This window comes from Catharus ustulatus, chromosome 3 (assembly GCF_009819885.2).
Source record: "Catharus ustulatus isolate bCatUst1 chromosome 3, bCatUst1.pri.v2, whole genome shotgun sequence".
NCBI lineage: Eukaryota > Metazoa > Chordata > Aves > Passeriformes > Turdidae > Catharus > Catharus ustulatus.
This window is the reverse complement of record NC_046223.1, coordinates 119514019-119539579: the sequence shown is the minus strand read 5'-3', so window position 1 is coordinate 119539579 and position 25561 is coordinate 119514019. Positions and strand designations below refer to the sequence as shown.

The window sequence follows — 25561 nt, the reverse complement described above, 5'->3', positions numbered from 1 at the left end:
TCCAAACCCAGGAGATGGGGCTTTATTTTGGTGGATGTTTATGGAAAGGCAAGGCCTCGGTTCCAGCCACAAGCTGGATGCTACTGGCCAGACTGGGAGCTCTGGAAGCCACAGCACGGAGGTGGAGGCAGCAGGAATTCCCTCCCCCAGCACAGAGTCCCCAGGCCCAGGCTGGCACAGGACGGATGTGCCCAACACACAGTGGCTGATAAGGCACTTGAAATGACTACAAGCCATGAGGCAACCTGCTGCCCCCCTCCCTCCTTCCTTCCTTCCTTCTTCCCTTCCTTTTCCTCCTCCCCCGGGAGCTTTGGAGATTAACCTATGGAGAATGGGGTGTTGTGGGGAGCCAGGGCCCGGCTGGAGGAGCTCTTGGGGTGTCACCAGGCCACCTCACTGGTGGAACTTCTTGCTGGGGCTGTTGGCGTGGTCCAGCAGGAGCTGGCAGGGTGTGAATTGGCTGCCGTACACGGCCTCGTACTTGCGCAGTTTGTCCACGAGCTGCCGGGCGCCGTAGGAGTCTGCAAACCTGAAAGGACCTGTGGGGACAGGGACAGGGCGGTGACAGGGACACAGCAGGGACAGGGACACAGCAGGGACAGGGAAGGAGAAGCACCAAGTGCCTGGAAGGGTCCCCAGCATCCAGAAGCAATGGCTTTGTCCCTCCACAAGAGATTCCCCCCAGTCTCTCATCAGGGCAAGGCAGGGCTCTGCTCCCTGCTCACCTGAGCTGGGGACAAGTTGGGACATGGATAATCATGGAATCCTGGATGGTTTCAGTGGGAAGGGACCTCAAAGCCCACCCAGTCTCACTCCTGCCATGGCAGAGACGTCTCCCACTGTCCCAATCTGCTCTCAGCCCCAATGTCCAGCTTGGCCCTGGACACTTCAGGGATCCAGGGGCATCCAGGTGTCACCCTGTGCCACCCTGCCAGGGAACCATTCCTTCCCAATATCCTGTCTAACCATGGGAAGCCATTCCCCATTGTCCTGTCTCTCCAGGCTTTTGTAAGAAGCCCCTTGGGGCTCCCTCAGTCTGAACTTGGCTCAAGGAGGGAGGAAAGCACCAGGCTCATAGCAGAAGCACATCTCAGGTCCAAGAGCCCTTGGTGAACTCCAGCAGCAAGAGACAGCATCAGAATCATGGAATTATTCAGGGTGGAAAAGCCCTTTGAGACTATTGAGTCCAAACATTCCCCAGCAGTGCTGAGACTAACACTAACCCATGTTCCCAAGTGCCACATGCACAGGGCTTTGAAATCCTCCAGGCATGGGGACTCCAGCACTGCTCTGCACAGGAATTATTCCATAAAGGAATTATTCCATAAAGGAATTATTCCATAAAGGAATTATTCCATAAAGGAATTATTCCCAATATCCAACCTCCTGACTGAGAGGCTGCAGCTCAAACCTGCCTTTATTCCTGCCTTGTCACACGGCTGCAGCCCTTGGGGAGCTCTGGAGGCCCAAGCCCAGCTCAGAGCACTCACCTCCCAGGCAGGGGGGGAAGCCCAGGCCGAAGACAGCCCCGATGTCCCCCTCCAGGGGGTTGCTGAGGATCCCCTCCTGCAGGCACATGGCTGCCTCGTTCACAAACCGCGTCACCAGGCGCATCTGGATGTCCTCGTCCGAGCAGCTGTGGGACAGAGGCTGTGAGAGCTGGGCAGGGACAGCACAGCTGGGACAGAGCCAGCCCTGGGAGTGTCCCAATCCCCATGAGGATCAGGGCTAAGCTCTGTGATGTGTCCTGAGGCAGGCACTCAAAAACAGGGAATGACTGAGTTTGGAAGGGACCACTGGGGCTCCTTCTAGTCCAACCTCCATGTCCCAGCAGGGTTTCCTGGAGCATGGCACTCAGGATTTGGAATAAAAGTAAGGGCTTGATCAGCCTCTGTGTTCAGCAATGTAATGGAATCCCAGAATGGTTTGGATTGGAAGGGACCTTAAAGTTCATCCAGTACTCCATGGGCTATCTTTCATTATCCCAGGGTTCTCCAGCCTCAATGTCCAGCCTGGCCCTGGGCACTGCCAGGGATCCAGGGGCAGCCCCAGCTGCTCTGGGCACCCTGTGCCAGCCCTGCCCACCCTGACAGGGAACAATTCCTGCCCAAGATCCCAGCCAGCCCTGCCCTGTGGCACTGGGAGCCATTCCCTGTGTCCTGTCCCTCCATCCTTGTCCCCAGTCCCTCTGCAGCTCTCCTGGAGCCCCTTCAGGCCCTGCCAGGGGCTCTGAGCTCTCCCTGGATCCTTCTCCTGTCCAGGTGAGCACCCCCAGCTCATATCCCCACCTGATGCACCTCGTGCTGCTGCTCAGAGCACAAGGAGCTGGGCAGGGCAGGAGCCAGCCTCACACACAGGTACTCACACGTCAGGATTTGCTGGCACCCTGAACTTTTGCAAGATCTCATCCATGCCAGAATTGACGCTCCTGTTCTTCACTCCCTCCTGGTACACATAGAAGCCTTTCCCTGCCTTGCGACCTGCAGGGATCAAAGCAGACAAGTCAGCTCCTGCCACCCTGCATCTTGTTCTGTGACTGCTGCTCCTGGAGCAGCTCCTCCCAGCACTCAGCACCTCAGAGCACACATCTGCTGCCTCAGCAGGGGCACACAGGGAAGGGACCCAGCCCAACCTGAGCCCATGGCAAGATGCTGCCAATGTGCCAGGCCCCAATCCTTCTCTAGGTGCAGAGGACCAACAGCAGCACTGCTGTGTGGGAGGGAATCCTGCTCCATTCCCAGGGCTGTTCTCCCACTGCTGGGTGCTGGTGCCCTCCTTGGAGGGAACCTTTAGCTGAAACCTTTAGCAGCTCACCTAAGAAGCCTTTCTGCACCATGAGCTTGAAGAGGTCGATGCTGCCCCCTCCGAAGCGCTGGCCAAAGGCCTTGCCCAGGTCCTCGGCCACGTGGGTGGCCACGTCCACGCCCACCTCGTCAATCAGCGTGGCCGCTCCCACCGGGAAGCCGAAGGCCGTGGAGATGGCATCCACTTTCTTTGGGTCAATGCCCTCCTGCAGGATAGGAGGGGAAGCGATGGGATCTCGGGATGAGGTCCTGATAAAGCAGAGTGGGGCAGAGAGCCCAGCCCCACTGACTGACTGCACACAGGAGCCAGGAGCAGGCTGGGGACAACCACGAGACTCAGGGCTGGTGACCCACATCCTCTCCTGTCCACAGCCAGGGTAAAGCAGAACCAATTTCCATGAGTTATTTGAGCTCAGTAGCTGAGGGGTCACTCACCTGGAGAACTCGGACCACCTCGGACAGCATCGGCCCCAGGCACCTCGTGGTGTAGAATCCAGGTCCATCCTGGGGAAAAGCAATGCAGCAGGGAGGCAGGTGAGCTCCTGGCAGCACCAGAACTGTGATTCACAGCCCAGGCTGCACTTCAGACACCCCAAACCCCATCTCCTACACTATGGGACTGCTAGAATACATTTTTTTTTTTTTTTCCTGTAGAGCTCAGCAGTGTCTGAAGGTTTCCATGAACTTACTCCCTGGAAGCTCCCATCCCAGTGTTTTTATTTGAACTAGTTATACTAGTTTTATTAAACTTGCAGGTGCAGAGCAGAACTGCTTCACCAAGCCCAACAGGCTGGTGAGGGAAAGGGTGCTCAGCACAAGGGAAACCAGCATGAGCCAGTTGTTCCACCTCTGCTGCTCCACAACAGATGAGCTGCAAACTGCCCTTCAGGGAGCAGCTGAGGTGGGGATGAGGCTCAGGGAAGCAGCACTGTGTCCCCACAGTGTTTGGAGATGCCCAGAGCACTTTCTGACAAGCCAGTTTTCCCAGCACTGCAGGAGAGACGTGCTCAGCATTGCTGGCAACCTCAGCAATCAGGAAAAAGGCAGGGACACCTTCCTCTGTCCCAGGCTGCTCCAAGCCCTGGCCAACCTGGCCTTGGACAATTCCAGGGATGGGGCAGCCATGGCTCCTCTGGGCACCTTGTTCCCTATCCTCACAGGGAACAATTTCTCCCTAATATCCAACCTAAATCCACTTTTCCACGTGTTCCTGCCCCTGTCCCTCAAGATGTAACCCAGCAGAGGAGGGTTCCTGCCCACTGACCCTCTGTCCTTGCAGCCTGCCAGGCAGCTGAGGTGGTGCCAGCCCTGTGCAGGCTGCTGTGCCTGGGATGGAAGCTGTGTGGGGCAGGAGTGCCAGCTCCTCGTGCTGGCCCTGCACGTGTGCCAGGTGCCTTTCCCTGGCTGCTCTGAGGGACATGTGAGGATCACCTGAGCCCCTTTCTGACCTCCCCTTTCACTTCTCAGAGGAGCAGCCAATGCCAGTGTGTCCCCAGACATGTTTCACCCTCCCCCTCAGTGCACAAACCCCCTTTTATTTATCACCCAGCCCCTGCTGTGTGCAGTGTCCCCTCACCTTCACCACGATGACAACTTTGCCCTGTTTGAGGCCAACTGCAACAGCAGAGGCCGCCGTGTCCTGAGAAGTTTTGTCTGTGGTGATGATTTCCAGCAGCTGCATCTTGTCAACAGGGGAAAAGTAGTGCATCCCAATCACCTGGCAGAGGGGAGAGCTGGGGTCAGAGGGATTCTGGCTCCCAGAGGAATCAGCTGAGTGCAGAGGGAAGGGCTGCAGGACCCTGAGCACACTCTGTGACAGGAGTCCCCTCCAGTTCCCTTCTCTCCTTGGTTTTCCCAAGGACACAGCACATGCCCAGGAGCTCTGCCTTCGAGCATTAAGGTACAATTTTTACAGAACCACTTCATGGTCTGCCAGCCAAATCTGCCTGGGAATCCCTGAGCTCATCCCCAGGGAAATGATGAGTGTGGTGTGACCTGGAGGGACACCTGAGCTGGCAGGGCAGCCCCACCCAGCTGCTGTGTGTGCTGGGCTCAGACTGCAGCAGCACTCAGGGAGTCCCCTGTGCATGTCTTTGGTGAGGAAGTGAATTTAAGGATGAGATTTAAGGCTTCTATCCAGAAACTCATTAGAGAGGGAAGTGCAGCCTTCAGGGAACAGTGCTGAAGAGGAATTATCCTGCTGTGTGCCTCACTGTCTGAATGTGACCATGCCATCAGCGTGTCACCTTCGTGCCTCCTGGCAGCCACACTTGGCACCAAGCCCTGGGTAAGTCAGAGGCACCTTGCTGAGCTGCAGGCTGCAAAGCTAATTAAAGAAAATGTGCTAATTAGTTAACTGACTTCCTATGAGTTTCCCCTGTAAGAGCCATTGCACAGGCAATTTAAACAGCAAGAGGATGTTAATTGTAAGGATGAACCAATGAGGCTCAGTTGGCAATCTGGATTAACAGAGGTCCCACAGCAAATGAGGAAGAGGCTCAGCAGGGTGACAGGAACCTCCAGCAGGTCACCTCACACTCCCAGGCAGCACAGGTACCCCTGCAGAATCAGTGCTGCTGCTCAGATGGACTGAGGCTGCACAAGCTCTGCAAGCTGTGCCTGACCCCCAACTTGTCCCCAGCCCAGAGCTCTGAGTGCCACATCCAGGAATTCCTTGGACACCTGCAGGGATGGAGACTCCAAACCTCCCTGGGCAGACCCTTCCAATGCCTCACTACTCTTTCCAGGAAGAAATTCCTGCTGATGTCCAACCTGAGCCTGCCCTGGAACAGCTTGAGGCCATTTCTTCTCATCCTGTTCCTTGTTCCCTGGGAGCAGAGCCCAAGCCCCACTTGGCTCCAACCTTCCACAGCTCCTCTGCCCCCACGTGCACCAACACTTTCTGATCTTTCTGATGTGTGCTGAGCTGCCTCACCAACATCAATCACCCTTGGGGTGAATCCACCTTCCCCTCCTGCCCCCTGACCATGAGCTCTTTGCTCAAAGCTTGCACTGGGAGCAGAGGACGGGCTGTGCTGTGTCCTGAGGAGGGAGCAGAAGGTCTCTAAAGCAAAGCCACCTGAGCATGGACAGCTCAGTGCAGGGTACATGGCTGTAGGGACTCACCTTCTCAGGCCTCTTGCTGGCAGCAGCAATCTGGCTGATGGGGAGGGCAGAGGTGTTACTGGCGAAGACACAGTGAGCAGGGATCACCTGGGAGGGGACAAGGGATGTGACACAGTGAGCAGGGATCACCTGGGAGGGGACAAGGGACGTGACACAGTGAGCAGGGATCACCTGGGAGGGGACAAGGGACAGGACACAGTGAGCAGGGATCACCTGGGAGGGGATAAGGGATGTGACACAGTGAGCAGGGATCACCTGGGAGGGGACAAGGGACATGACACAGTGAGCAGGGATCACCTGGGAGAGGACAAGGGACGTGACACAGTGAGCAGGGATCACCTGGGAGGGGACAAGGGACACCACAGTGAGCAGTGTGCACTTGAATGGAACAAAGGGAAAGCAAGTGAAGGAATGTAAGGTGTGGAGATACCAGAGGACATCACTGTCACTTCAATCACACTGTCACTGTCACATCAGACACATGGGAGCTTCCTTTGGAGCACTCCCAGGAAATCAGGGAATGTCAGAACTGTCCCATTCACCACCAGTTCCTCATTGAGCAGGGAATATTCCCAGTGAACAGAAAGGCTGACCATGATTTACACCATGTCCTGGTGTAAATGATTTGTACCAAGAACCCAACTGCAGCACAAAGGGGAGGGGACAAACCCTGGGGACACCACCCAGGGCTGCTCAGGACTGATACTCACAGCCTCCACCTCCTTCAGCACTTTGTGTTTGACGTTGATGTCCTCGAACACGGCCTCGATGACCATGTCTGCCTTCTCAAAGCCCTTGTAGTCCAGCTGCCCCATCAGGTTGCTGAGGATGGAGTCCCTCTCAAACGATGTCAGGCTCTTCTTCTTCACCTTGCTGTTCAGCCTAGGGAGGGACAGCTCTGTCACAGCTCCTGAGGGGAGCAGCCAGGCTGCTGGAGGTGCACCAGGGAATCCCTGGTGTCTCCCACCCACAGCTGGCACCCAAAGCCCCATCTCCAGCCCTGCAGGACTGTCACTGTGTTCTGAGCCCTCCTTCCACAGGAGAGGAGAGTCCTGCTCCCACAGCTCAGCTGAAGCTCAGTCACTGACACTCCTGATGACACACAACTGAGGACTATGACTGCAGAGCCAGGAGAACATGGCAACAAACCCAGGGAGAAAACCCTGACATGGGCCCTCAGGCAGCCAGAATCACTCTTTCCTCAGTTCTAGAAGTTAATGCTCAATCTTAGGTCTCTGCCTAGCTAAGGCTGAGCCACTGGGCAATATATCCCAGCACACTGCAGGGGACAAGGGACATGAAACAGTGAGCATGGATCACCTGGGAGGGGAAAAGGGACATGAAACAGTGAGCAGGGATCACCTGTGAGGGGACAAGGGACATGAAACAGTGAGCAGGGATTACCTGGGAGGGGACAAGGGACATGAAACAGTGAGCAGGGATCACCTGAGAGTGGATAAGGGACACCACAGTGTCCTTGGCACAGGGGACACATTAAAAGAAAGCTTTTCTGTGCCATCCAGCAGTGTCAGGAGCTCCTGATGCTGACAGTAGAGGAGGGCTGTGACTAAAGGCAGCCCAGTGCCACCAGAGCAGATCCCCCTGAAGTCACATACCCCTTGTAGACCTGCTGCTGGCCTCTGTCCAGACCCTTCTGTGCTGTGTCCTTCAGGATGGTCTTGATGCCTTTATCCACAGAGACCTGGGCAATGCCAGCTCCCATCAGCCCTGCTCCCAGCACAGCCAGAGTCCTGCAGGGAAGGAAGGACAAGGGGACACATTCAGAGCTGGGCATGGCTGAGCTCCCCTCACTGCTGCTCACACAGCTCCTGTCATCCACCTGAGTGAGGATTCCAAACTGCAGTGGGTCAGCCAAAAGCAAGGTTTTGAACAGAAAATGTACTTCACAATATTTAGCTGAAAAAATAATAGTCTTTGTTCCATTGGCCTTCAAAAGGTTAATCTGCTATGAACAAAGGTAGAGCAATATAAATCTTCAGATGCTAAAGAATGGAGCTTTCATGGGTTTGTTATTTTTTTTAAAATGATGGCAGTTGCCACAAGTAACAATAAAGTTGAGGGGTTTTTGTGAATTTTTAAAAAGTACCAAATTTGGACCAAAGCAGTTTGTGTGATGTTAATTACTGCTTGATATATACAGTAATTAATGCAAGACTAGTTCCTTCTTTTTCCTTCCGTATTTTTGCTGTTTTCATGTATCTATGAACTTTTTATTATTATTATTTTTAAGCAATTATTTATAGACCGTATGCTAGAGGAAACAAGTAATGTTATGAACTAGATTCTCTACCTAGGCATAGAAAATCACTTCCCAGTTATCCCAAACAGTGAATTGGAAACCTCTGCTCTGATGCACAGCTCAGCCAGTGCCAGGAGCCTTTCAGAGCTCCCCCAACTGCTCCTTCAGGCATCCCTCACTGGCACTTACTTGACCTCCTTCTGAGGGTTCCCAAACTTGTTCTTCTTGCAGTGCACCTGCCCGTGGTACAGCCCCATCAGTGCCTTGGATTCCTTGGTCACTGCAAGCTGGCCAAAGCTCTGCAAGAGAGGGAAGAGGGAAGCAGAGTTCCCCACTGCTTGTTGGGCATTAAACAGGAGAGCTGCAGAGGGACTGGGGACAAGGATGGAGGGACAGCACACAGGGAATGGCTCCCAGTGCCACAGGGCAGGGCTGGCTGGGATCTTGGGCAGGAATTGTTCCCTGGCAGGGTGGGCAGGGCTGGCACAGGGTGCCCAGAGCAGCTGGGGCTGCCCCTGGATCCCTGGCAGTGCCCAAGGCCAGGCTGGACACTGGGAATTGGGACAGTGGGAGGTGTCCCTGCCATGGCAGGGGTGGCACTGGGTGGGATTTAAAGTCCCTTCCCACTCAAACCATTCTGGGATTTGATGATTCCAGTTCCTCAGTGACATGAGACTCTTCCTCCCTCACATTCATCCCACATTAATTTGGGCCATTATCCCCACAGATCCAGGTGGAAGGACCCTGTCCTCAAGCTTTGACAAAAATCCTTCCCAACAGCTCAGTTCTCTCTGACAGCAGCAGCCTGATCCTATTTTCAGAGGATCACAGAACCTCCCAGCACTCAGCACGAATGTTCTGAGGAACACAAAGCATAAGCACACACAGAACAAAGAATGGCTGAGCCAAGTCTGCCAAGGAAAAGCAGGGAATGTGTTTGGAGCAGCCTGTACCTTCCTTCCCCACTGCCCTGTGAGTTCAAATACCCAAAACAAAGCCTAGAGGAGAATCTGAAAACTCTTGTCTGGGGGAAGAGAGGGGGGCAGTAAAAAAGCCACAAGGCTGACACTTATTATTCTTCAGGGGTTCTGGGAAGATCTCCATGCTGCTGTTCTGGGGGAATAAAACCCATTCATTCTTTGCTGTAAGGAACAGAGTATCCCAAGGCTTTTATTCAGCACCAGACCAAACGTGGCTGGAATGCACAAGCAGCAGGGATGGGGCACAGCCAGGAGGGCACTGCTGAGGTGGCAGCTTCAGCTCACACCAGCCTTGGCACAGAAGGGAGTTACAGCAGGGAAGAGGGAAATGGAAGGATTTCACCAGCATTTAAGGGGAAATGACCTTGGGGATGACCCAAATACACAGATAATCAGATGGAATGTGGGGCTGCTGGGGACTCAGTCTTGCAGGGCTGGCAGTGCCCCCACCTGTGACTCTGTGCACAGCCAGGATTGCCTCTGTGGCACCAGAAATAACAAATCAGAGCACAACTGTGGCAAAAACAGGACTGGTGAGGAAAAACTAATTAGGGATAGGTTGTTTATTATGGCAGGGAAATGAAGGGATGAGGATGGTTGAGGGAAAAAAACTAACTTTGTGTGTGTGGAATACACAAAGCTGCTGGTGAGGACACTTGCCTGCTCCAGCCCTGGAGATGTTTGGTCATTAGATCAAAAGTGTAAGTAATATAAATGTTAGTTTTTAATTGAATAGTTAAGCCTTAAAAATCCTTGTAAGGAGCAAAATACAACTCCATTTTGTCATTTTTAACTTGTTAGCTGGAAGTGCTCTAGCACTCACTGCAACATAGATAAAAATTAATAAACAACCAAGTGCAAACAGAAACCTCAGTCTCTTGTACTTCAATCCCAACTCTGACTAAAGGCAAAGAAAAAAAGCAAATTAAGTGGTGCCTCATGTGAGGATTGAGCTCATGACCTTTATCAGAAAAGAGAATGAGATGATGAGAAAATGAAACCCTAATTTTGTGTTTAATCCCACACCTGAGCCCTGCCAGGATCCCCTCTCCTTACCTGGGCTTCAATGAGGTATCCAGCATCATTCCCCTGATCCAGACCAGTTTTTACAACCTAAAAAGCAGTAAAGACACAGCACAGTTCAGTCATGCTGCAAACACACACTTTATCAGGATTCCCTGGTGTCTCCCAACATTCAAGGCACATTTCAGTCTCCCTGAGTCCTGTCCCTGCTGCTTTTGCAGCACAGGACAGGTGAGGATTTTACCCCAGGTTCATTTTTAGCCATTCCATGGTTTTAGGAACTGTGCTCCTGTAATGTCACTTCACAGGTTTTAGAGAAGTCTTGGCAACAGCTTCAGTAGTGAAAAGTCATTTTACAATAAGGATTCACAGAGTGTCTGTAACAGAATGTCTGTGTAGCAGAGGGGACTAATACAGTATTATATAATTAGTGCTGTGAAAATTATAGCAATTTCTGCTTTTATGGTGTTGAATTCTTCAGAGACTGTGTAGAAAATCTGGGAAAACTGCAGCTCAAAGTCTCATGGACAAAATATTCCAGCTAAGCCCTCCCTCAGCTGGGATTCCTGCTCTTCCCCTCACTGGGGATCATATTTTGGGCCTGGTTCTGAATTCCTCCCCACAGCCAGCACTCCTCAGGCTGATCTCTGTGAGGATGCTGGATGGATTCAGAGGAGGGATCACCTCCCTCAGCCTGTCCCACACAATCCCCCAGATGCAGCTGCCCTGCAGGGGGGTTACCTCGATGATCTTCAGAGGAGCAGGGTAGAGCCCTTTGGTTTGCTTTTGAACTTTGCTCTCCACTGTCTTGTAAACTTGCTGCCTGACGAAGGGCAGAGCCATGGCATAGTCTGTTAGCCCTGCAAGGTGGGACACAAACAGAACAGGGGTGAGCACAGTGCTGGGCCACAGCCAGTAATGGGATACAAATGGGAATATCTGCACTAGAAACCCAGGCTCAGGCAGCAGAGGGTTCCATGGATTATTCCAGGGGGCTGAAGTGTTCTCCTCACACAGCTGGTGACAGACTGAGCCCTGGGGAGCAGAATTCCCAGAGATGTCCCCATTTCTGAGCTGTGCTATCAAGGATCAGCATGGAGCAGTCCCATGTACCTCTTCCCACTTGAGTTCATGAGCCTGGAACAGAACTTGCCACTAAAACTCTGCAGCTGGACAGTCCCTGGAGGTACCTGCTCCCTGTCACTCCTTAAGGCCTGGATTACTCACTGCTGTCCCTTGGGATTTTCCATGCTGACTTACTCTGCATGAGCCCCCTGGATCTCTTGGCAGACACAGTCTTGTTGGCCAGTCCCCTGGCAAAGTTAATGGCCACCTCCTCCAGGTACTCGATTGTTCTTGCTTCAGGAGTCTTCAGTCCTGGCCCTGGGGAGAGCAGAGAACACAGCACAAGTTATCCCTGGGGGAGGGGGATGCAGAGAAACCAGCACCACACACAATGTGATGGGCTTAAAATGCTCCCACTCCATTGATGCTGGAGCCCAGAAACCTGGGAGTTCTGAGCTTTCTAACACTGACTCCCTGGAGAACACTGCTTGTGACTGAGGCCTTGGAGAAAGCTTCCAAATCTGAGTCATGGAGTTAAAATCACTGGTGTGTGGTTAGCATAGAAATGTGTGATTGCACAGGGTGAAGGGTTTGCAATTTGAAGGTTTTAGAACATAGTAATGGGTATGGGACAAGATGGAGGACTTGGGGTGTTTTCTTTTTTCTGTCTTCTTCCTTCTTCTTCATGATTTCAAGTAGTAATTTTTGGTTGGATAGTTAGTGCTGCACTGTGGGTCAAAAGTATAAATAATATAGGTGTTAATTCTCTATTGGTTATTTAGCTTTAAGAGACCTTGTAACTTGCTGAATTCATCTCAATTTTGCTCACTTTTGGCTGGTAGCTAGAAGTGTTACAAACTCTCTGTGCTTTAGATAAGATTTAATAAACAACCAAACCTGAACAAGAGAAAATTCACCTCCTTGTTTTTAATCCTGACTCTGAGTGAAGACAGAAGAAACTGAAGACAAGCCACTAATAAAGTGGTGCAGACACCACCTTTACACATTCCCTGCTCCTGTTTGGCTTTTCTTGGCTATGATCAGCAGTGGAAAGGCTCAGCAGGGACCACAAGAAGGCCCCAAGGGATTTATACAGAGGGCATTGTGCAGAAATGCTGGAATGGCAGCTCCCTGTGGGAGCAGGGCCAAGGTACATCCAACTCTGCAACCAGGTCAGGGTGCTCAGGGACCTTCTGGTCACCTCCAAGGACAGAGGTTCCATGACCTCTCTGGAGGTGTCTTCAGCTCCTGAGCATCTCTTTGCCACTTGTGTCCTTTATTCCTCAAACTGGACATAACTGCAGGCACCTGGAATTCTGAGGGAACTGAGGTGTTCTGCCTCCCCTGCCTCCTGCTGCTCCTCTCCTTTGTGTGTGCCCCACCACACTGTGCCAGCCCTGAGCTGTTAAATACACAGACAGCATTCTGGGAGAGCTGAATCCCTGGAAATCCCTGCACTGGAGCCAATGTCCAACCACTCCAACCTTTGAACTCAGTGCAGGAAACCTCTCATCAGCTGCTTCAGCTACTGCAACACCTGGCCCAACTCAAAGCTGTCCCACAATGAAGCAAGCCACCACAAAACCAGTTCCAGCAGCCTCTGAGGGTGGGTTGCACAATTTCCAAGCACAGGAATCCTCATTTCCAGACAATTGTATCATCAGGACAGGAGGGGACAGCACAGGGCTGATCAGGGAGCTGTGAGATGCTGCCAGAGGCAAACTCTGAGTCATTAAAGACAGAGCAGTGCCTGGTAAAGCTGCACAGGGTCACCTATTGCACCCTGGAGCTAAATGTGCAACTTTGGGCTGAACAGAACTGGTGAGATCAGAACCCTGCAGCTGGGCAGGGCCATTCACCATCACACAAACTCCAAACACACTGCAGAGTCCTCAGAGCTAAGGGAACACCCCACACACACCCTGACAGAGGAGACAGATTAAATCCAAAATCAGAAATTCCCTCCCACTATTGTCATCCTCCACAAAAGGCTGAGGTCCTCAGCTGTAAGGTTTTAATCACAGAAACTCAGAATTGTTTGGCTGGGAAGGGAAAGTTAAAGGTCTGGGCATGGCAGGGACACCTCCCACTGTCCCAATTCCCAGTGTCCAGCCTGGCCTTGGGCACTGCCAGGGATCCAGGGGCAGCCCCAGCTGCTCTGGGCACCCTGTGCCAGCCCTGCCCACCCTGCCAGGGAACAATTCCTGCCCAAGATCCCAGCCAGCCCTGCCCTGTGGCACTGGGAGCCATTCCCTGTGTGCTGTCCCTCCATCCTTGTCCCCAGTCCCTCTGCAGCTCTCCTGGAGCTCCTCCAGGCCCTGCCAGGGGCTCTGAGCTCTCCCTGGATCCTTCTCCTGTCCAGGTGAGCACCCCCAGCTCTCCCAGCCTGGAGCATCTCTGTGGCCCTCCTGTTTCACCTCTCTGTGTAACAACTCGAGGTTTTCACACAGCAGATCCCAGAAGCTGCTGCTGAGGGAGTCTCTCAGCAAGAAGGAGATAAAGCAGCACAAACACTCTGACATCTCAGGGAAGCTCCCTGTGGAAGTCTCCCTCCTGCTCTGGCAGAATGTCAGAGCCAGTCCAAGGAAAAACAGGAAAATAAAACAACATCGTTGATTTAACAGGCAGCAGGCAAAATACAGCTCAGAGCTGCTGCATAATTCAGCATTGCATTTCAGCAATGCCCAGGGGGTTTTAGAGAATTCACTGGAAACCCAAGAGCATTTGGGAATTGAGAGCTCAGACTTCACCAGCTTCCAAATTCTCTTCTCACCATTAAAGGCTGAGACCTTCAGCTTTATAACTTGATATAAATTACAAGATGTCAATCCCTGATTTCACATTTTGAGTAGCTTGGATACATTAACAAGTGCTGGATTCTGACACTCTAAATAAAATTTGCTGAAGAAAATTGCTTTTTTTTCAAAGTCTGAACTGTGAGACCCATTCAGACCAAGGGGCTGACCCCACATTTGTGGGTTTTCTTCACCTGCAGCTAATTCCCAGTGTTTTGCTGTGTCCTAACCCAGGAACTCTGAGCTGTCTGCTCCCATCTGCTTTGTTTTATAAATAGCACATGCCAGAATTGGATCCAGGGGATGCTGCAGAGCTCCCTGCTACAGGAGACCTGATTGCATGCCCTGAAATTGCCTCTTGATTGATGATGTCTGTCTCCTTGCAAGCTTTCTGCCATCAGTTAAAGCACCACCCCAGGTAGAGCTGCTTTCCCCAGACACAGAGTGAACAGGAGCCCTCCTGGCACTGCCTGCTGTTTGGATAACAAGGAACACATCCAATATTTGCATGTGATTTGTATTTCTGTGTTCCTCCTACGTGCTCCTCTGGGCTGAGCCAGGATTCCCAGCAGCTCCTCACAAAGCTCACGTTCCCTTTCAGCAGCTTGGGGTAACTGTGGGTATAAACAGCCACATTTGTGAGCTCTTAAAAAACAATTCAAGGGGGAAAGTTTATCCAGGCAATTTTAACTCCAGCCTGAGAACCAGGGATCTGTTTTACAGGAATGAATACAGCTGAAGATAAGCTAAGGATATCTGTGCATCCTGGGCTGATCCCCCAGGGTGGGCAGGGCTGGCACAGGGTGCCCAGAGCAGCTGGGGCTGCCCCTGGATCCCTGGCAGTGCCCAAGGCCAGGCTGGGCATTGGGAATTGGGACAGTGGGAGCTGTCCCTGTCCATGTCCCTGGATGGGCTTTAGGGTCCCTCACAACCCAAACCATTCCATGATCCTGTGATCCAGCTGAGCCTGTGGGACAGCACAGGCACCAGGGTTTCCTGGCACAGCTCTGGGTGGGCAGCAGCAGCTTTTAATTAATTTTCTTTTCTTCAGCACCACCAGTGTGTTCTGGCCATGCTCTGCCTGAGTGGCTTCCATTCTAACTCTGCAGTGGGGCTGATGACACCTCTTAGGAGGGTTTGCTCCTCAAACTCCTCCATTTAGTCACCTTCCAGGAAAGCTGCCCCAGTGAAAGAACTCTGGGAGCAAGACATGATTCAGCAGCCTGCTCAGCACTTGGAATCCTGCAGTTTGCAGGGAATTTCTCCACCCAGCTGAGAGCCAGCTGCCAATTCCAGGTGCCTGAGCCATGGGGGCTGCCTGCTGCAGCTCCTGCCAGGGATCACCATCTGCAGGCTGCAGGAACACAGACACCAGGCACCTATTGTCCTTCCATTAGGGGCTGCAATCTGTCCTCTGACATGAGAAATGACAAATGTGGGCTCTTATCTGGATAATTAGCTTAAGGAGAGCAGCAGGCCTGCCCTCCATGCTGACCTCTCCTCCTCACTCAGCTTCTGCAGCAGCCTCACATTTCAAGGTCCCTGTGCTTTTAAGGCGGGAACAGAGATTTCCCACAAGATCTCTCCACACATTTTGGTGAGGGGAGAGGTTCCCTGACAGGCAGCAGCACATGAAGGAACTGAGGGACACCAATTCTCACCTAGTGGTTCCACCAGCTGGTCAACCAGCCCCATCTTCTTGGCTCTGTCTGCACGGATGTTCCTCCCAGTCAGCATCATATCAAAGGCAGCAGGGAGTCCCACCTAGAAGGGCACAAAGAGTCCAGAGTGGGAGCCTGCCAGGCAGAAGGGGCTATGGGGTCAGGTTTTTCTCTTACTCACCATCTTTGGCAGCCTTTGAGTACCCCCTGCTCCAGGCAGGAGACCCAGCAACACTTCAGGTGTTCCCAAAACTGTTTTCCTGTCCTTTGTTGCTACTCTGTAGTGACAGGCAATGGCAACCTTAAAATGGAAGAGACAAGGAGAGGTTTCCCTGTGAAAAACAGGAGAATTGGGCACCCACCCCACAGCTCTCTCCTCAGGACCCTGCCCTAATTCCTGCCCAAATTCCCTCTGATGGCTCCTTCTGACAGCAAGCAGGTGTGAGATGAAACATCAAACTCCCAAGATGATTTTAAATCTCACCTAGACCATCAAGGGTTTAATTAATGCACTACACCAAGAGCACAGACCAGCTATGATTCCTGGTTTATCCCTGGACTTCCAAGTCAACACAGTGGGTGTAAAAATCCTGAGAAATCAGTACAAACTGAAAAGAGTATTTTCCAAGATGACACTGTTTAGTAACAACTCTGCTCCAGAAATCAGCAGAGCCTCACAGTTCCCAAAATCCTGGATGGAGATGACACGGCAGAACAAGCCCAGATGCTGGAGTGGAGCTGCTGGCAGGGCCCCCACACTCACCCCTCTCACAGCAGCCCCACAAAGAATGGAAGTTGCTGGGATACAAGGCTCACTTCATCTGAAAAGCAGCAATTTCCAGGCTGAACTCTGCCAGCAGCATTGAAGCAGATCCAATGCCTGCTGGAAACAACCAGTTTTCCCTTGGACACTCCTCTAAATATTAGCCTGGCTCTCACAGCTTCAGATTTGATTTGCTCTCTTTCCACAGCAGCAGAACTCACATGGCTGAGCCCTGAAGCACAACCAAGCCATTAACTTGCCACAAACTCATTTACATGATGTAACGAGCCCTCATCAGCTCCCAAATTCATCTCACACTACCAGTCCTGCTGGAATCATTTGGGTAAGCAGAGAAGCAGCAGAGTCAGCTCCCCCTCCTGCTGTGAGCCCCAGGATTGTGCAGTACCTCCAGCCCTCCTCCCAGGCAGCTGCCACTGATGGCAGCCACCACCGGCTTTGGAGAGTTCTCGATCTTTTCCAGCATCTTCTGTCCATCCTGAGAGAGCTGAGTCACTTCCTGAGCAGTCTTGCAGGCTTCAAGCATGCTGGGGGGAGGAGAGAGGTGGATCAGGGTGGGAAAAGCACTGACAGAACAGCAGGAAAATGAGAGGTTTGAGTTTGTCCCTGTTTCCCCACAGTCTCCAGTGCCTGACCTGCAGGAAAGAGCTTTCAGGCCCCAGTTTTGGATCAGACAACACAGGGAGACTAAATCCAGCAGGGTCTGGTCTAAACCCTGCACATGGGCTGTGCCTGAGGCACTGATGGGATCCCTTGTGCCAGAGCTCTTTGGGAGAACAGGAAGGGTCATAGGAAGCCTCAAAGCACTTGCCAGAAAGAGCCCAGAATCACTCTCCAGAGAAGGTGGCCACTGCTCTGATGCCACAGTGCCAATTAGAGACTCCCTGTGCCAATTATTCCCCTGGAGGCTCTCAGCCTTTGCCAGGCAGGAGTAATTTGGGATGCTGGAGGTGCTCTTAACCACAGCCTGGATTTTACTCTGCTCACCTCCTTCCCTCCTGAACAGGGAGGGAGCCTCTGTCCCTGGACAAAGCCAGCCAAAAATGTCACACATTAGGAGGGTCTAATGTTAATTTACCTTCTTTCCTCAGAGCTTTCTGGTTTTTAATGTCTTTAAGCAACTATTCAGTGTCAGCAGCAGGAGCAATGGCATTCCAGGTCCCAGTGATCCCACAGGATCATCCCACATCCTGAAAAAGTTACCCTGGGAGGCTGCTGAGCACAGGGCAGAGTGCCAAACCCTGCCCAAAACAGGGGCCAGGCTGGAAGGCTGCCAGGCTCTCCAACCCAGCTTAAACCAGTCCTGCATGTGAATTAGCCACTCTTGCTGTACCCCAGTGCCCACCCCAGAGGCAGGATGGGTTTCCTGGGCTGCAGGAAGGAGTGACCAAGTGTCACAGCCAGGAGGGCTTTAAGGACTCCTCACATCCCTCTTTGCTGAGCTCCTCACTTCATTCCAGCACCCCTGAACCCCCCAGCATGGGGATGTCACCCCAGGGAGATGTCATGGCTGGATTTCAGGGACAGCTCCATCACCTCCTGCAGCCCTGTGCTTACTTGAGATCTGCCCCAGCAATGAAGGAGCCAGGCTTGGAGGAGATGAGCACGGCGCTCCTCACGGCCTCGTTGGCCCAGATCTCGTTCATGACGTCGGTGAACTCTGCGCTCAGCTGCTTGGACAGGGTGTTCACCTGGCAACAAAGCAGCACCAGGAGTCAGCAGGAGTCAATTCAGCCCTGTGCTAGCACAGAAACCACTCCAGGATACAACCCTGCAGCAGGGCACCTTTAATTAGGAAGTTTAACCATCCCATCAGTGGGTTTGTGGCCCCAAATGAACTCAAACTGGTTTTTGTTTGGTTTTTTTCCCATATAATCACAGAATGGTTTGGGATGGAAGGGACCTTCCAAGGTCATCTCATCCAACCCCCTGCAATGAGCAGGGACACCATCCCCAGATCCCTCCAGCTTTACTGAAAGGCTGCAATAAGCAGGACAAGCAGCAGGACAAATCCAGCCTGGGCTCTTTAGGTACCACCAAATCCTCACATCAAATAGAATATTTCAAGCCTCAGACTGCTGTTTCTCCTCAAAGGAAAGGGATATATAAAAATTCTTCCCTGTTACAATTAATACAAGATTTTTCACAGCAGTATAGATCAATCTTTTTATCTTGTATAATATCAGAGCAGCTCAGCTGCTTTGCTTTAAAAGCCAGGTTTGGATTGCAAGCTGTACCATTGCTCATAAAGAGCATTTCCATCTGTGAGATGACATCTGAAATTCTTCACTACTGCATTTTCAAAATTCAAAATGCACTTTTAGATGTCATTTACAGAGTTCCTGCCCCCTGGTACCTGAACAATGCAGCTGTGCTGACCTAGAAAATGAGAATTAGGTTCTATTTATATTGTATTCATGATAATAGAACCAAAAGCATTTATGGATTCCAAATTACTGAAGTATGGACACATTTTTTTACTGAATACAAGAACTAAGTAAGATTTAATTTTTTTAAAAAAGTCTTTCTTAAGATTTGGCACTCGTGTCTAGGAGAGACAAATGAGCTTGGCACACACAAGAGGCATCTCCAGATGTCTCATTAAAACCCCCAAATCTTCTCTTCCTACTTCTCCTTTGCTCTGAACTTTGTAAGGTCAGGAGAGCTCTGAGCCTGCAATGGGAATTTTCAGTACCTTGGAATTTGGTGTGTTGAAGCGCACGACAGCGACATCCCCTTTGATATCACAGCTGACGTGGGTTCTGTCTGCAAGCAAACACAAGGCTGCCTCAGCTCCTGCTCCAGGCATTTTAAGGGAAAAAAGGGATTTATAGAACAGCTTCACACTTACTCTGCAGGGCACTGGAGGTGGAGATGTTACGGCAGGCATAACCTAAGGAGGAGAAGTCACAGGTGTTACAGGAATTCTCTCTCCCAGCTCCCCTCTCCTGCCAAGGGCACATTTTGGAAACCCTCCCCTCACAGCCTGACCTGTGCCCCACCAGAGTCCAGCAGGTTGCAGAGCAGAGCAGAGCAGAACAATGAAATCCTTCCTCCCAACCAACAGCCAAGGGATGCAGCAGGGGGCACAGGGAGCTCTGCCTCATCATCCTCACTCCAACCTCTCCTGCTAAACCTTCCTGCACTTTGGGACCTGTAAAGCTGCAACTGGACTAAGTTAGTAGCTTGTTTTTATTTTTTTTTGTCTTTACTTAGAGTTAAGATTAAAAACACGAAGGAGATGATTTTTTTCAGGTTTGGGCTTGGTTGTTTATTAAATATCTAAAGTACAGAGAGTTTTGCAACACTTCTAGCTACCAGCTAAAAGTGAGCAAAATGGAGGTGAACCTAGATAGCTACAAGGTCTTTTAAAGCTGAACAGTTCAATAAAGAACTAATATTTATATTATTTATCCTTTTGACCCAATAACCAAACTCCTGTGACCCACAGTGCAGCACTGACTGTCCAACCACAAACTGCTGCCTGAAATCATGGAGAAGAAGGAAGGAGAAAACAAAAAGGAGACAATACCCAAAATCCCTCATTTTGTCCCATACCCATTACTATATTATAAAAACCTGAATTCCAAATCCTTCACCCTGTGCAATCACACATTTCTATTCTAACCACACACCAGTGATTTTAACTCCATCACTCCCATTTGGAGCCTTCCCCAAGGCCTCAGGTCCTCCTGGGGGTCAGTGTCAGCACAGAAAGCTCAGAAATCCCAAGTTTCTGGGTTCCAACAGGGAGCTCCAAGGTGAATTCCCTACAGAGCAAACACAACTGTCCAGGGTATTTCTGTAAAATCTCTGGTGCCAGCAAATGGGGCCAGTCCTGTGACCACACAGATCTCAGGGGGTGCAACTGGAGGGCTCACAAAATATTTATTCTTGCCTTCATCTATGAACAAAATATTCACAGACTGGTTTGGGTGGGAAGGGACCTCAAAGTGCCACCCCTGCCATGGCAGGGACACCTCCCACTGTCCCAATTCCCAATGTCCAGCCTGGCCTTGGGCACTGCAGGGATCCAGGGGCAGCCCCAGCTGTGCCAGCCCTGCCCACCCTGCCAGGGAACAATTCCTGCCCCATGTCCCATCCGGCAGTGGGAGCCATTCCCTGTGTCCTGTCCCTCCAGGTCCCTGCCCAGCTCTTGGATCCACCTCTGATAATGACAAACAAAGCACACCAACACATCATCTTCCTCCAGAGCCCTCAGCAAACTCAGCCCACGAGGTGAACAAGTCCTGCCCACAAGGTTCTGACTCATAAATCTCCTTTTCCTGCTCAGAAATTGTGCTTGAGCCCACGATCTCACAGCACAGAAATAAACCCCAGCTCCATTCAAGCAACCTTGATCTTGACCCTGAGGATCCCCTAAGTCAGATCCAGGCTGAATCCCTGCCAAGGTTGCTCTCCACAGCCAGCCAGCCAGGGGAGGGTTCTGCTCATCACTGATAAAACCTTCAGCAATGAAACATTCCCTTTCCCAGCAGCAGGCAGGGAGAAAAATCCAACACCAGGAGAATAAATTGCAAACTGTGCTCCCCAGCAGGTGTCTCCCCCTGACACAGCCCCGTGACAGGGGCTCAGGGCTGCACTTTGGCCTCCTTTCCACCTTGTCCGGGGTGCTGGCAGCAGGGACTGACCTTTGCTCCCATTCCTGAGCCCAGGATATGCACTGTGATGCCGTGGGGATGGAAATTCAGCGTCAGGCTGGCCCAGCAAGCAGGTCTGGAGTGTGTGTGTGTGTGTCATGTGCCCACAGCAGCATTTTACAAACAAACACAGAACTGGCTCCCACTCCTCAGCAATATCTATTGCTCCACCTACAATTTCCCTAAACTCTTTGTGTGCTCCTGAAAACAAGCACCAACATTCAAGTCCCACAAACCAAGTGTGGGCTGATAACAATTCCATTCCTCTGGTGAGATGCTGCCCAGCAGAACACCATGCACCTTTAACAGCAATATTTTAAGCCAATAAAAGCCATGCAACCTCTTTAAAGAGAAGGCAAGGGCTGAACTGTCTCCCTGAGTTCATTAATTCAATCCTTGCAGCAAGCTGGGGTAGTGGAAGGTGTCCCTGCCCATGGCAGGGGTGTGGAACAAGATGAGCTTTAAGATCCCTCCCAGCCAAACCAGTCTGGGATTCCATGTTTTTTACTCTCTCCTTTCCCATATCAGCTCCCAAACAGATTCCTTCCATGGAAACCTTTAGCCTTCAATTCCACTCTGCCTTTTCATTCTCACACAAAAAAATAGAGATGAAGCAGGAAAAAAATAAGCCAAGGGCACAACTGTACAAATCTCACTCCACTTGAATATAAACTCTTTTGGGAGAGGTGCTGGTTAACACTGGAGTGAGGTTTCTGCAGCCTGACAGTGGTTTAGTTTAAGCCCAGAATATTTGTGGAAAACATCTTTTGCCAGGAAGCAAAAGCAGCTCCTTGCTCCTGCACATCTGCTTTAGGTGTTGATCCCTGCAGCACTGCAATGGGAATGTGCCAAGAGTGGAGCCAGAAAAATCCTCCAAAATGCTGCAGGAAGCAGAAGCCCAGCTTCAGAATTCCACCATATCCCATCCCTCAATCCACATTAAAGCCCTGAAAATCAGTTCCAGTCTCACTCCAGCTCAAAGACTGGACACCAACAGGACCTGGATGCACCTGAGAATGGACAGCACCCACCCCACAGCCCAGCCTGCTCCTTCCCACTTTCCCTTTTCCCTGCTACTGCCTCAGCTGCTTCCCTGCCCAGCCCTTCCCCTTCCTGCCCTTCCACTCACCAGGATGTGGCACACCACTCGAACTGGGAACAGCCTCCATGGGTGCTGGCTCAGGGAAAAAGCTTTTTTCCAGTCCTGGAGCAGCCCAAGCCCCAGCAGGATGGATGGGATGAAGCTCAGGCCACCTGTGACCCGTGAGATGGGAAGCTCCTGGCACACTGAGCTTCCCAAGCCACTGCAGGGAGCTGGATGTGGCCCAGCAGGTACAGCCAGCCTGGAGCTCACCTGGCTCCTGACTGCTCCCTGCCTTTGGGCTGTCCCAGAGAGCTTTGCATCCCCTTCCCAAACACTTTGCAAGGCAGAACAAGGGTATGAATTAATTATGAACAGGGACAGCGTCCTCAGAGCAGCTCCAGGGCTGTTTGTTGTGAAGAGCTTTACCAGGTAGAACAAGAACTCCAACCAGCACCAGCCTGAGAACTCCCTGGAGCTGCCACAAGTCTCCTCATCAGTGATTGCAGCACCCTGTCACGTACAGACCTGCTCCAAGGCTGCATGGAGCACAGCTGTGATCCCAGAGTCGTGGAATTGCTCATGTTGGAAAAGCTCTCAGAGCCTGAGTCCAGCTCTGAACCCAGCACTGATGAATTTGGGTTCAAAGGAAACACAGCTGGATTTTGGGTCGACATCCACACCAGACTCTGAGGCCCTTAGAGTGCTCAAATATGAGGTTTCCAGATCTTCCAGGTGCCAGGAAGCACCAAGCCAGCTGTGTGAACAGGCAGCAGAGAGCCACAGCCCTGCCTGAGCTGGCAGGGGAGATGCCTCACACAAAATCATGGAATCCTGGAATGGTTTAAGTGGGAAGGGACCTCAGAGCCCATCCTGTCCCACCCCTGTCATGGCAGGGACACCTCCCACTGTTCCAGGCTGCTCCAGCCCCAGTGTCCAGCCTGGCCTTGGGCACTGCCAGGGATCCAGGGGCAGCCACAGCTGCTCTGGGCACCCTGTGCCAGCCCTGCCCACCCTGCCAGGGAACAATTCCTGCCCAAGATCCCAGCCAGCCCTGCCCTGTGGCACTGGGAGCCATTCCCTGTGTCCTGTCCCTCCATCCCTTGTCCCATATCCTTCTCCTGGAGCCCCTTCAGGCCCTGCAAGGTGCTCAGAGCTCTCCCCAGAGATTCCTCCTCTCCAGGCTGAACAATCCCAATTCCCTCAGCTCCACGGAGCACCTGGAGACCCCTGGGCACACCCTCCTCCCATCCAGGAGGGATTACAGGGATAGCCCTTGCCATGGATACACCTTCGTGCCTGGAGGGCAGCCACAGGATCCCCAAGGACACAGGGACACCCTCTCCTTTCTGAGCTGGCACTGGGGACAGGCACATGGGTCAGGGCACAAGGACACTCTCTCCCTGTGGCTCAGCTCACGTGCAGGGACCATCCTGAGGGGGGTGTGTCCCCCCCTCCATGCCAGGTCACAGGGACACCCCAGAACTGCGTACAGAGTCCCACAGTGCAAGGACGGGCACGGCAGGGTGTCCCCCATGGGGAAACACAACCACCAGAGACCCCAGGACATGGGGGGACTGACCTTGGGGACCTGCCAGGTGTCTCCCAGGCCGTGGGGACAAACCTGTCACACGGGGCACAGACACACGTGGGGACACCTCGCACCGTACAGCTCCCCCGGGGATCCCCCAGTGCAGACCCTTCCCTGGGAACACCTCATTTCTCAGAGCCCCCACGGTCACTCCACATTAAGAGCCCTTCGGGACACTCCCCAAGCCCTGCCACAGCACCAGGAAATCCTCTCTGCGCCACCCTGTTCCTCATCCCACCCCAGTCCTCGCCCTCTTCCCGCCCTGTCGGTGTTTCCCCACCTCTCAGTGTCTCCTCACTGTCCCCGCAGAATTCACTCCTCAGCACGCCCCATGCCACGCCAGCCCTCGGTCCCTCAGTGCTCCCCCGACCCTCGCTGTCTCCCTGCCTGTCAGTGCTCCCCTCCCCTCAATGACCCCTCAACGCCCCTCCAGTATCTCCGTCCCTTACCCCTCACCGCCCCCCATCCCTCAGTGCTCCCCTCACTCGGAGCACACCGCACCCCAGCCGCTCCCGCTCCCCGCCGTCCCCTCGCTCACCGCGGGGCGCGGTGTGCCGCGTCGGGCCGGCCCTGGCGGCGGCTGGGAGGCGGCCGAGGCTACCGATGGCTCGTACCGCCGCCGCCATCTTCGCCGAGGTCGAATGAGGGAGAGGCCGCCGGGGGCCTGACCGCGCCCGCCCCACCCACACCGCCCCTCCCGCGCTGCCCGCCGCGCTGCCTGCGCATCTCACTGCTGCCAGCACGGTGTGACCGCTGTGTCACGGCTCTCCGCGGTGTTCCGGGTATTTTTAATCCGCACCGAGCGGGAGAGGATTGTGGAAGAAGCCGGGGAGAGGCTGCGGAGCAGCTGTGGAAGGGGCGGTCCGGATCAGGCGTGCGGCGGGCAGCCCGGAGGGTGGGAGGGGGCGCGGGGTCCTTGCTGAGTGGCGGCGCTGGCGGCGGCAGAGCGGGGTGAGGGCCGAGGTGAGCGGGGCAGCGGCCGGGGCTGACGGGAGGGGACAGGGCGGTCAAGGACTCTGTGCTGGATGGACGGGGGTGCGGGAAGGGTGAGAGGAGTCGGGAGTCGGTCCCGGGGAAAGGGGTGGGGGTTAGAGATAGGCAGCTCCGGGATGGAGCAGAGGATCGGGGGTCGGCGCTCAGTGCACCGGGGGACGGTGAAGGGAGTCCGGGGGTCGGTCCCACATGGACGGGGGAGCAGCGAGGGGAGGCAGGGGGCTCGTTCCCGATGGATGGGGTGGGCTGGGAAAGAGTGAGGAGGGCCGGGGTTCGGTCCCGGATGGATGAAGGGATCGAGGGGTCGGTTCCAGGTCGATGAAGGGATCGGGAGTCGGTCCTGGAAGGACGAGGGGATTTTGGGGGCGGCTCAGAGAAGCATTTGTGTGTTTGGGGTGTAGCAGGTGGGCGCTGCGAGGATGGCGGCGCTGCGGTGTGAAAGGTCAGGGCTCTGGGGACACGGGAGCGGAGAAGGGGCTGTTGTGGAGTTGTGGATTATCCCGAGCTGGAAGAAATCCGTGAGGATCATGAGTACAGCTCAGCTGTGGAATCCAGGCAAATCCTGAAGGCTCTGGGAGGAGCTTTGCTCTGGTTATTTGCGGTGCCAGGGGTGCCCTGGTTGCCCAAAATCAGGGGGTTTGGGGCGTTTTTGGGGGCAGGAACAGGAAGAGGTTACACCTGAGAGAAAATTCTGGCAGCTGGGCAGGGAAAATTTAGGGAAAAGCCTGAATCAGGTGTGG

At 53.1% G+C, this 25561-nt stretch overlaps 1 protein-coding gene across 1 annotated transcript; it reads right to left on the bottom strand.

Moving 5' to 3' along the window:
• Positions 1-24460, bottom strand: HADHA (hydroxyacyl-CoA dehydrogenase trifunctional multienzyme complex subunit alpha). The gene is made up of 20 exons (XM_033055585.1): positions 24367-24460; positions 19347-19388; positions 19191-19261; positions 18053-18186; positions 16884-17022; positions 15896-16015; positions 15715-15817; positions 11454-11576; positions 10935-11053; positions 10227-10283; positions 8380-8489; positions 7547-7681; positions 6641-6812; positions 5931-6017; positions 4381-4521; positions 3240-3308; positions 2815-3010; positions 2366-2480; positions 1491-1636; positions 1-539 (listed from the first exon to the last, which is right to left on the bottom strand). Exons 1-20 carry the CDS (start codon positions 24452-24454, stop codon positions 394-396), a joined length of 2313 nt encoding a protein of 770 aa, XP_032911476.1. The 5' UTR covers positions 24455-24460; the 3' UTR covers positions 1-393.
• Positions 24461-25561: the final 1101 nt, after the last annotated feature.

Coding starts and splice junctions, on each gene's coding strand:
- HADHA (XM_033055585.1), bottom strand. CDS start 24,454: ATGGCGGCGGCGGTACGAGCCATCGGTAGCCTCGGCCGCCTCCCAGCC. Junction 1,637..2,365: donor GTGCCAGCAAATCCTGACGT/GTGAGTACCTGT, acceptor TCTGTCCCACAG/CTGCTCGGACGAGGACATCC. Junction 540..1,490: donor CTTCCCCCCCTGCCTGGGAG/GTGAGTGCTCTG, acceptor CTGTCCCCACAG/GTCCTTTCAGGTTTGCAGAC.